This window comes from Dunckerocampus dactyliophorus, chromosome 3 (genome assembly GCF_027744805.1).
Source record: "Dunckerocampus dactyliophorus isolate RoL2022-P2 chromosome 3, RoL_Ddac_1.1, whole genome shotgun sequence".
NCBI classification, from domain to species: Eukaryota; Metazoa; Chordata; class Actinopteri; order Syngnathiformes; family Syngnathidae; genus Dunckerocampus; species Dunckerocampus dactyliophorus.
Genome location: NC_072821.1, coordinates 29449792 through 29462550, shown reverse-complemented (window position 1 = coordinate 29462550; position 12759 = coordinate 29449792). Strand labels below are relative to the sequence as shown.

The following is a 12759-nucleotide window of genomic DNA, read 5'->3' as shown; positions in this document are numbered from 1 at the left end:
GCTTAACACAAAACGTTTTTGTACTTTTACCATTATAGTTTTACATGCATAAAACAATGCTAAATGTACAGTGGTGTGAAAAAGGTGTTTGCCTCCTTCCTGGTGTTTTTTTTTTTTTTTTTTTGCATGTTTGTCATGATCTGAGTCATTTAAGTGTGACAAACATGCAAAAAAAATAAGAAAGCAGGAAGGGGGCAAACACTTTTTCACACCACTGTATATACAGTAAATGATAAATGAAAGGGATAAGTGACAGGGTTTCCCCTAGGATTTTCTGAAGCTGTGGTGGTGGGCTGCATTGGACTGCCGCTGCTGCGTCTGCAATTTTTGTTTTATTATGACTAATAACAATTTTCATGTCTTATTTATTGAGTTATTAACTTATTTATTTAACGTTTTTCAACAAGCAGGAGAACACGAACCAAGAAAATTGCAAAACTGTTAATTTAATGCTGAGAGCACTTAAAGTGAGAGTCTAAAATGTTGAGCCTCTTTTTGTTACCTGACCAATTTAGTCCTCTGGTACTATGTGACTACATTTTTTACTATTTGATCCAAACTTTAAATTTAAATTGGAGCGTGATTTACAGTAAAACCAATACACGGGAAATAAATTGTTCTATAATATATTTTTTTGTTCAAAATAGCACAATTCATAACTAATATTTTTGTTTTAGAAATGCGTCCTGTATAAAGAGTATAAATTGAAAGTCCAAGGTTATGATAGCACAGGTGTATCCAAATTGCAGCATTATTAAATCTACTTTCACAAAAAGAAAGGAGAAGTGAGCTATTTTATGTGACTGCCAACATTTAATTGTACTTCTCTCCACTCTTTCTCCACCCAGTGTGCTCATTTGTCATTAAATACAGGTGCCATTTTTGAATAGAACACTTGTCAAAATACTGAATGAAGCAAATATTCTTTGGTGAACTACTCAACATCAGCTGGTGAGCTACTGCTAGCATACGAGCTACCTGTTGGAGAGTGATAGCATCACAGTCTAAAGCTGGGCACACTCCATGTTTGTTGAACAACTTAGTCACACATCTAGTGTTTTGAAGACAAGCCATGAGTATTGTAATGATAACAAGAGTGCAAGATTGTTGACACTTTAACGTGATAGCCACTTCTAGCTTGCCCGTGGCACAAAAACGAGCTAGCTAGCTACCGCCAGAGAGGCAGTGCACAATGGGTAAAAGACGGCAGAAAGTCGAATGAGATTGAAACGTGAGCTATCACACACGCTGGCATAGAGAGGCTTTGCGTAGGCCTGTCACGATAATCGATAAATCAATTAATCGAACAATAAAAAAACTTGAAGCTGATAATTAATCTCTTTGTCCCAGTACTTGGAGGCGGGGCTACCTTGTCTAGCAGCAAGTTAGCCTCATGAGCAAGCATACGCTAACATGAATGAAGGCACAAAAACACCCGAGTGTGGGAATATTTCGGTTTTAAACACAAGGTGAGTGCATGAACACCGACGACCGGCACCGACAGTTTTCTCAATTGGCAAAAAAAAATACTGATGGAGGTGCCGCGGGCAGCAGAGCCTTCGTCCCGACAGTCAGTCAGTGTCGCTCGCTACGTTGCAAAAGAAATGCAACATTTTGTTTAGTTTATTATATTGTTTGTTTATTTAAAAGCTTTATTTAAATGTTAAATACGCTTGAGAAATTAAAGTTTACTGCTTTTGATATGAGGTACTCTCATTATTATGCCATACAGTATAATTCATGTAAAAATTGTCTCAAAAATGTTGTGAATATTATTGATTATCAACAATAATTTGTCGGACAATTACCGTCCAGCAAAATTTATTATTGTGACAGGCCTAGCTTCGCATGTGACAAGCTGTCGTCAACGTCAACGTCAGCGACAACACTTTTTTGTGGTCACAGATGATTAAGTGCCGACATGGCAGACAGTGCATGTTTATCAAGTGCAGTGAAACATTTTTATGACCATTTAAATGTTTTTCCACATAATTGTGGTCAGTATGTGCATAAATAATAAGCTATATATATGTATATATAGCATATACAACAGGGGTCACCAACGTGGTGCCCGCGGGCACTAGGTAGCCCCCCACGACCACATGAGGTGCCCGCAAGCCTGCTTTTCATTCAGGTTTTCAGTCAATAATGAAAGAACAGTAGAAAGAAATGCATTCTGAAATACAAAATGTGAGTTGTGGACACCAGCATTTTGTTAATGTTCTGGTAAAACAAGCATATTCGCTTTGTTTGGGTTTAAAATAAGCTCTGAAAATAAATATTACAAAAATGAGTAGCTCTTGGCCATTTTCATTTTGTAAAAGTAGCTCTCACAAGGAAAAACGTTGGTGACCCCTGATATACAGTATATCCATTCATAGAATATACGTATTACTTAATGTTTTCAAGTTTAAAATTATTTTTTAGGTGCGACAGCTTTTATTTTGTAGTGGGGCACCGCCATGACCAATTACATAGCGGAAACCCTGAATGAACATTTAAGGTTACTTTTACCTTCATTGAAGTCGTGATTGTTGCCAAAGACACAATGTCACAGCGAGATTAACACCTTTGTGATTTGTCATGATTTAGAGTATTTCTTGACTTCACTAGTGTTTCTCACCTTTTTTTTTAATCAAAATGCCGGCACTTGCAACTTTCCTTGGCTCCATTTTGGCTTATTGAGGTGAGAAACACTAGTGAAGATAGTGAAGAAATAACTCATTGCAAAACAGGAAGGCTCTGTTGAAGAGGAAGATGTTGATCTCGCTGCCACATCGTGTCTTTGGGAACAGTCACATCAAGAATCTTCAATGAAGGTAAAAGTAACCTTAAATGTTCATTTATTCCTTTGATTCATCATTTATATGCATTTGTATGCATGTTGATTTTTTTCTGTATGTAAAACTAATTGTAAAATATAAAATATTTTATATAAAATATTATATTATAAAAATATTTTCACAGCTTTTTTACAGCTTTTACCCACAGGCCATCAGACTTTTCAACGAAGCGCTCACACACGCCGCACGCAACACACGCACACACTCATAGCACTTTATTTATTTTATTTATTAATTTATTTATTTGTATTAATGTATCTTCTGTTGTTGTTGCTTAATTTATTGGTATTTATGTTTCTGATGTTCTTAATCATTTTCTTCTGTTTTTCTTTCTTTCTTTTTTGGGAGAATGAACAGAACAAGAATTTCATTGCATAGCAGAACCACCAGTTTTACTGTGCATATGACAATAAAACTCTTGAATCTTGAATCTTTTCGGTTAGAGTCAGACCTTCTACAACAAATTAATAACACTAAAACCAAGATTCCACTATTTTTTTTTATAATAAGTAAAGTGGATAGTGAAGAAAAAAAACCCCATCAGTTTATTTTATATTCTGTTTTTGTTGTTGTTTGTTTTCATTTTTTCTGCTTTATCTGATCACCTGAACCAGTTTTTCTGCTTTACTTTATTATTGCCTGCTTTGTCGCTCTTCCTTATCTTCCTTATCTTACTATTCTCAGTTTCTTTCCATGCAGGTGCAGATGTTATTAATAACCTCATTCATGGAGTAAAGCTTTGTTAGAATGTGAAGGATTTCTTTTCTATTTTCTCTGGGGAAAGAAACAATGATGGCTACATAACCTTGACATAGATAGGCTACTACGGTATGTACTGTGTGTGTGTGTGTGTGTGTGTGTGTGTGTGCGTGTGTGAGTGAGTGAGTGTGCGCACGCACAGTACACCATATAGAAGAGCTGGAAATGACTTGTCTTCCGGACGGAATGAACAAGTGTAAAAATCCCCAATCAGCATCTGCCTGAAGAAGGTGTCCATCATGTGTTGCCGGGTAGATTAGTGTGCCCAGTGTGACGTGTTGGTCCTTTTTGCTCTGTCGTGCTCTCAGCATTTTATCTTTGCATTTCATCCTTTAAAAAAATGTGGTCCAAAACCTTTTTGGACCCACAGCCCGGCTCGTGTTCCCACAAATCTCTGTGGACCTGGATTGGTGGTGGTGGGGGTTGTATAGCGTAATTTATCACATTTAGTATGTGTCGTGTAAAACGAAGACAGGAACAACATCAAATTAAAAGTACAAAGTGAATACAGACGCACCGTCCACCACTGTAAGCTTGGAGTTTGTTTTTCAGAGAGAAGATTATAGCGCCGCTGCTTAATGTGTGTGACAACAGGCAGTGGGCTAACATTAATTAACTTGAAACTGTGCACACAAGAAGTATACACACTAGCACTCGATAACGTCATCAAACTTTACCTTTACGCGTTCCCGCATTTGGGAGCAAATATGAAGTGAAAAAAAACGATAAAAATACAGTGTAGTTGACAATCTGTGCGTGAGTGGGAGAAAGCTCGCGCACGTACAGTGGTGCGTTCAAGGACTGTCAAACAAAGTGGGACACCCGCAAGAAACAACATAAACATGCAAAAACTTCAAACTGTATTATTTTTTGAATAAAATAATGACCAATATTTCCAAAATTGCTGTGCAGTTACTAAACATTTTATTTAGTTATTTACAAATGTATTTTTTTGTGTGTGTATTTTTTTTTATCATTGCGCTTGAAAGTTTCCTCGGCCCAGTTCGGCCCCGCCCATGGACCGGTACTTGCCCAGTGATTGGGGACCCCTGCTTTAAAAGACGCATAGCTCGTCTTCTTTTCTTCTTTACACTTCAATGACCAACATGCCAAGCTTGTGTAACATAAGCAGCCATCAAAACGATCAATGCTAAAGTGGCTTCAAAGGTTTTGTTTTCATTGTATCATCATGATTCTATTTTATTATAATTATAGGCACAGTTCCATGACCTTTCTCTACAAACATTGATGAAAGCAATAATGTGTGGATTTCAACGTGGCCGCATGGTGGCCTAGTTGTTAGCATGTTGGCCACACAGTCTGGAGATCGGGAAGAGCTGGGTTCGAATCTCTGTTGGGCATCCCTGTGTGGAGTTTGCATGTTCTCCCTGTGCGTGTGTGTTTTCTCCGGGTATTCCAGTTTCCTCCCACATTCCAAACACATGCATGTTAGGTTAATTATTATGTTAAATATTTTTAAACTATCCGTCTGGAATTACAGCAATTAATTTTCAACATAACTTCATTCCCTTTTTCAGTCTTTGCATTCTTTAAATTAAACAGATTTTGCTAAGCTTATATTCATCTAAAATGTTGTATCAATTAGGGAAAATGTAGACACATGCTCATTAAAAATGGAAATGCAAACAGCTTTTACCCACAGGCCATCAGGCTTCTCAACGAAGCACTCACACACGCCGCACGCAACACACGCACACACTCATAGCCCTTTTTTTTTCCATTTATTTATTTATTTGTATTAATGTCTCTTCTGTTGTTGTTGCTTAATTTATTGGTATTTATGTCACCTACGATTGCGTGGCCTCCCAGAACAACACCAGCATCATTAAATTTGCGGATGACACTACAGTCATCGGACTGATCACTGGTGGTGTTGAAACATCATACAGAAGAGAGGTGGCGGACCTCATAGCTTGGTGTCATGATAACAATCTCCTTCTCAATACAGATAAGACTAAAGAGATGATCATCGACCCAAGAACAAGGGAAAAGGAGCCGCATAGACCCCTGTTTATTGATGAGACTGAGGTGGAGAGGGTGAAAACCTTCAAGTTCCTTGGCACACACATCAGCGAGGACCTCACCTGGTCTCACAACACCCAACAAATTCTGAAGAAGTCCCAAAGGAGACTGTACTTCCTGAGAAGACTGAGGAAATTTGGCATGTCCACCACAATCCTGAGTTGCTTCTACAGATGCACTATCGAAAGTGTCCTTACCGCCTCCATCACTGTTTGGTACGGTAACTGTACAACACGTGATAGGAAGGCACTCCAGCGGGTGGTCAAGACCTCACAGAACATTGTTGGGGCAGCCCTCCCCTCACTGCAAGACATTTATAAATCTAGAGTCCTACGCAGAACACACAACCTCATCAGGGACAGCACACATCCACAACACTCATTATTCACACTCCTACCGTCAGGCAGACGCTACAGGAGTTTGAAGTCCAGGACCACAAGGCTGGCAAACAGCTTTTACCCACAGGCCATCAGGCTCCTCAACGAAGCACTCGCACACGCCGCACGCAACACACGCACACACTCATAGCACTTTATTTATTTATTTATTTGTATTATTTACTTGTATTAATGTCTCTTCTGTTGTTGTTGCTTAATTTATTGGTATATATGTTTATGTGTTTACGTTTCTTATGTTCTTATCCTTTCATTTGTTTTCTTTCTTTTCTTGGGAGAATGAACAGAATAAGATTTTCATTGCATGGTATAACTGCTGTTTTACTATGCACATGACAATAAAACTCTCTTGAATCTTGAATCTCTTGAATCTTGAATTTATGTTTCTTATGTTCTTATTCTTTCTTGTGTTTTCTTTCTTTTCTTGGGAGAATGAACAGAATAAGATTTTCAATGCATAGTATAACTGCCGTTTTACCATGCACATGACAATAAAACTCTTGAATCTTGAATCTTGAATCTTGATAACCACTTTTTTTTTAAGTTCTGCCACGGTGCGCCCCACTCCACTGATGCTGTTGACAGCGCCCTCTACTTGAGGCTGCCACTCGTTCATCTTCCTCTTGTTATGTCACTGCTGTGTCCTCAAAATATTATGTTTTTACGGGCCTCCAGCTTTCCAACTAAGATTTCCACCTCAGTTTTGGTGAAGTTACCCATCTTCATCTTCGACTTCTGAGCAGACATGATTCAGAAAAACAGAGGGAAATGCAATCGGGGGTCATTAAATATGCATTCACCATTTATGGCGAATTGAAGGTGTGGAGAGGGCGTGACGTGGGGTGGAGTTGGATACGCATTTGGACAGCAGGTGAAGCAAAAATTGCGTGAATGTGTGCATACGCCACTTTTTTATGTCTGAATATTTTTGTCATACGCAGACTTTTAGTCAGATTACCACGCGCTGTTTTATCAGTGAGGTCCCAGAACAGTGTGTGTAATATGGCTAGTTAAACAGTAGCTTACCAGAAAAGTGATTCATTGCCATCCTCCTCTTCCTCCTGGGAACTAAAACCACTACAGTCATCTTCTTCAGTGTCACAGTTGAACAGCCTCATAATTCCCTTTGTCAGTCTCTCTCGCTCTTTCGTTGTCGCTCATGGGGACAGACATTATACATCACACTATACGCCGCAGGTTTCAAAGTGTGAGAAAAAAGCAGCGGCTTATACACTGGAAATTTGGGTATTTATTTCTTATAAGAAAACATGCGTGGAATATCTTGTTGCATGATCAGATAATATTAAAGCTTATAAGAACTGCACACAGTACAAGTTTTCAGTCAAAAGGAAAGAACAAATATATTTAGAAGGAAAAAGTGAAGTGCATCATTGACTCACATTATTCCCAGACTTTTGCGGGCCACATCTGGTAATATTGTAACATGCACAGTTGCACAAGAGCAAACAAGGCAAAAGATTCATATCATGTTCAGTTGGGGTGTCACGAGACAAGACGATATACAAGATTAGGTCTACGAGAACGAGAGGAGATGAGATTTTAACCTTACATTTAAGAAAAGTAATGAAAAAATATAAAAAATGTATGACAATATATTGCAATCTACTAATTTAATTTCAACTACATTGCTTTGCATTACTCCTCATGAAGGTACACTGTTCTACAGTGTGTGTATGCTACCAGCCCCGCCTCCACCCACTGAGACAAAGAGATAGTATGACTGACAAAAGGGCTCACACTGTTCATGCCATTGTTCTATGGAACAAACGTGGCAAGGTGCTGAAACCAATGCACAGAGTGAAACCTCTTTCTGCCTGTTTGGAGGTGGGAGACGATGAAAACAGACATGCAATATATTCGTCCGGCAAAATTATCCAGTTCATCTTCATTTATTGTGTGATTAATTAATTTTACTTATTATTGTCCCAGCCTGAGTTTCCACGAGACAGTTTTTTTTCTGAATGAGAAAATGTCACGTTTTAATCTCCTAAGATCTTGTGACAAGAAATCTTGTGACACCCCTAACGTCCACTAATTCCTCGCTCATGGCAGTTAATTGTTCTACAATTTCAATGCGTCCTCTGAATGCCTTATATTTGTATTTTAGTTCATTTAGTCATTTTTAGAAAAAAAATGCTTACATATGTTTTCAACCACAAAACACCATGATTTATTAATTCATATACAGTATTTTTGAAAAACCATGATAGAGCGAAGCTGCGAAATTTTAAGTGTGAAGTGGCGAGGGATTACTGTATGTATATGTAATATACATATTAAAGTCAGTTTCATCCTACATAGTCACCTTTCTACAAAGACCTGTCTGATGTTGCTTCTTCTCTTCCCTCTGGAGATATCTACATGACCTTCAGCATGGCTTCCAACGCTTCGTAGAGCAGCAGCCTTTCAGTAGTTTTTTAAGCAGACTTTGTGCCAAGCAGCATCGATGTTGCTCAGGATGCCATTTCACTTGCAAGTGGAGACACAAAAGAGCCTCCATCAATGTCCTTTTGGCTCTAACACCCCCGCCGATACTAGCTGTGTTATTTCCTGCGAGGAAATCAAAGACTGAATCACTGTTCTTTTGTGGAGTTTCACAAAGTGTGTAAGGTAATGAAGAGTTGCATATGCGCACTGGCATTTCTAGTGGACCATGGAAGAACCGTAGCAGCATGGTGTTTGAAGTGCAGATAAAGTCATGACATTTCTGTTGTGACACCAAATTCTATCGAGACCAGCCCTCAAACGTACGCAAGGAGTACTAGGCGATAAATGTACTCTTACAAAGCAAGTGTACAGTATTTTTATGCACTTTAAGTTAATAATCATACTAGTTTGTTATATTGCTACTCCTTGAAAACAACATGACTGGGAAAATTAGCATCTTTAACAACAGTGATGGGTGTTCCTCAGGGATGTTATCTAGGCTCATGTTGATCTTCATTCATACGCATGAACTATTTTGTGTGGTACACAGCGGCCATTGGATCAAAACTGTGTTCGGACTTGGTGCTGAAACTAAAATAGAATAGCAAGAAAAAGTGTTGATGACCCCCTACCCATGCCCGAGGACGGGTGGGCAGGCAAGATCCTTTCTGGCTCATCTCATCCCAGGCAGAATTGTCAAAAATCCCATTTTTTGTGACCAAGTCACGCAAAGCACAGCACTACACTGGCAAAAATACATAAAATCAGGTACTTGTAGGCGATAGGAAGGAAAATCGACAGCAATTAACCAAAAATAAACGTAGTGTGTTTGTTTTGCAGGTCTCGTCAAGCTGGGCATCCACTGTGTGACATGCCAGAAGGTTGCCATCAAGATAGTCAACAGAGAAAAGCTCAGTGAGTCTGTTCTTATGAAGGTAAGAACTTCCTTACAATCAATTCAATCACTGCAGAGGGAAAGAATTGCCACTACAAGGGACACAGTGTGAATGTACATATTGTCTATTTTAGTGTTAAAACTGTCCGACCCGCTTTGTGAAGAGCCTTTATAAAACGTGGTGACGAGACTGCATATTGCTGACATAGTCATGAAATCACATTGTCTGAACCCGACAAGCAATAACAATATTTCAGCCTGGATGACTACCATCATGCTTCTCATTGCTAATTTATACAAGAAGACCCTTGCAGTGTTTCCCATTGGATTAAGCCAGCACTCCGCCCACTAAGACGGTCAAGTTCATTTATTTGTATTTTATTTTTGATATAGTGTTGGATGACAACAAAAGTCATTCATACTCTTCTTTTATAAAACATACTAAATCATCTCATCTTATTTATCGTATTTGCATTACATTTCTGTCCCTACATGGTCACATTTTGGAGCTCGTCAGTTATCATTTATACAAATAAAGGCCGAGGAGCGATCACGGAAAAGCGATTGCCTCACAGTCATTCTATCATGGCTGCGTGTTTGTGTTCTATCTACTTAAAAAGTTACTTAAAATGTATTACATTCAAAATATTAAATGCAAAATTTCTAAACAAAAAAATATATTTATTGATACAGATATTTCATTACATTATATATAATACATTATAATAAATAAAATATATTTATTAAAATATACATATACATTACATACACATTATACATACTGTATATCTTATACAGTGTAATAACAATACTATATTAATTATAAATATAAATAAAACATTCTATAGTGATTATATTAATAATGAATACCAATAATAATAATAATAATAATAATGAATAACATTTCTGTCTGTTTTAAATTAATACGAATTACTCTCTCCCTAAAAAAATTAATTATCGAGCCTTAAATGAGTCATCAAATCATTCCTTTTATAATCCATTTATTATTTTAAAAACCATGTTTCCATGACAACTCGACCTTTGTCCAGGCCTTGAAACAGGGCTTCAACAATGCAACGGCAGCTGCACGCACACACACACACTCGCACACATGCACACACAGACACACACACACACTAACTAGAGTGTTCTATTGTAGAAGTTTAAAACAAGACTGGCATTTTGGATTTGACTGTTTTCTGGCTCTAATATTTATCACTTTTTCTGCAGCTTAATACTACACTTCAACCGATAAGAAACTTTACTACAAATAAAGTCATCAGTCACACTCTCCAAACTCCTACTGCCAACACTTTCCTTCTAAACTATTATTTATTTACTAGTTAAATTTTATTTGAGAATTTGATAAGATTAAAGTCAGAATATTATGACAGGAAAAAAGTTGTCATTTTAATGAAAAATGTATCATTTTTACGAGAAAATATTGTTATGCAATGTTAGAAGAGCATAAGAATCCATCCATCCATCCATTTTCTATACCGCTTCTTCCTCATTAGGGTCGCGGGGGCATGCTGGAGCCTATCCCAGCTGACTTCGGGCGACAGGCGGGGTACACCCTGGACTGGTCGCCAGCCAATCGCAGGGCACATATAGACAAACCACCATTCACACTCACATTCATACCTATGGACAATTTAGAGTCACCAATTAACCTCACCTGCATGTTTTTGGAATGTGGGAGGAAGCCAGAGTACCCGGAGAAAACCCACGCGCACACGGGGAGAACATGCAAACTCCACACAGAAATGCCCAGGGGAGAATCGAACCCAGGTCTTCCCGATCTCCAAGCTGTTACTGTGTTGGCCAACGTGCTAACCACTAGACCACCGTGCGGCTGAGCATAAGAATATTAAAAAAAAATTTGAAAAAGGAAAAAAAAAATTCAAAAATCTTACTTATTAGAAAAAGTCATACATTTACGAGAAATAGGTTGCAAATTTACAAGATGAAAGATTTTACAAGAAAAAATAACAATATAACGTTGTCATCCTTGTCGTCCCTTCGCAATATCGTCGTTCGAGTATCACTCCCTCACTATATTGCCTTTTTTCAGAAATTAATTAATTCATAAATGGTCACTGTTTCATAGTAGACTATGGTCTATTATTAGTCAAAGCATATTGAAATACATGTTATACTGTATGTTGTATTCTCGTCACGAGGCAGCAGTAATGACACAAAACATTGAATCATTACCTTATATTACATTACCTTAAAGGAAAACTGCATTTTTTTTTTTAATTTTGCACATCATCCACAATCCTTAACAACTTCAGTGAAGTTGGTCCCCCGCCCCACTCAAAGCTCCAGTCAAATAGTCTCATATTTTAGTGCTACGTTTGTTCAGTTTTATGCAGCTAAAATTAACGTTTGTGCTGCTTTCGTTTTTGAGTTATTACAATTGAAATGTAATAAAAATGATGCCATTTTTCCTCATAGTATTACAACACTATTGTCGTAAAATTACAACTTACAACCTGCCTAGGTCTTTCTTTTGGTCTCTGTGGTCTTTCTTTCATTTCTTAAGTTTGTTATTTATTTGTTCAAAAGACTGAAAAAGCGGAGCAGCCATCTTGCTTCTTGATGCATTCCAGTATTGGCAGGGTTCTTGTTGCTGTTTCAAATTTCTTCTGCACTTCTTCGGGTTTCCTCTCGTGTCCATGTTTTCGGAATGTTTTCCTTTGTTAGAGTTGCAATGCAATGTACATAATAAGGATGAAGCTAATTTGAAGACTTTCTTTTAGGTAACGCTGCCCACCTCATTATGCAAACGGTTTTCTCACTCGGCCGAGCAAGCTTTTGGAGCCAGAGTTGAACCAAAAAAGACAGCTTCAGTTCAAACCAAATGTTTAACCATGACAATGGAAACGTAAAGCTCTGAGAACCAGATACACAAAAGCTCTGAACCAATCACAGTGGAAAAAGGGGTAACAGGAGAGTTGCACACTGTGTGTGTGTGTGTGCGTGTGTGTGTGTGTGTGTGTGTGTGTGTACGTGTGCACCACGAATGTTAGAGGAGCAATCACACAACAGTATGTTAAAAATAAAAAAAAAAACGAATAATCATAACATAAAATAAATATTAAAATCTGGCCATTGAACTATATTATAAATGTATTTTCTTTATGTTTTTGACATTTTATTAAGTAAAATTATCTGAATTTGCACATTTCCTGATCAAATTCAGGGCAGAAACCTAATATGAGGTTCCCACCAGTGTCTCTTCTCTTCTCGACTTAGTACACAAGCGCTCTAGGTGTACTCAGTGTACTGAGTTGGGTTATAATGCCTGCCAATTTGTGTTTTTCAGCATGTTGCTAATAATATAATGTTGCCGAAACACTTGTTATACACA

The 12759-nt window shown here is 37.9% G+C and overlaps 1 protein-coding gene across 4 annotated transcripts in view; it reads left to right on the top strand.

Annotated features, from left to right (window-relative positions):
* Positions 1-12759, top strand: part of LOC129178186 (serine/threonine-protein kinase BRSK2-like) — a 122479-nt gene that overhangs the window by 30047 nt on the left and 79673 nt on the right. For all 4 annotated transcript variants that reach the window (XM_054770166.1, XM_054770168.1, XM_054770167.1 and 1 more), the window contains exon 2: positions 9329-9423. In XM_054770166.1, coding sequence (XP_054626141.1) covers positions 9329-9423 — 95 coding nt within the window. The remainder of the gene's footprint in view (positions 1-9328; positions 9424-12759) is intronic.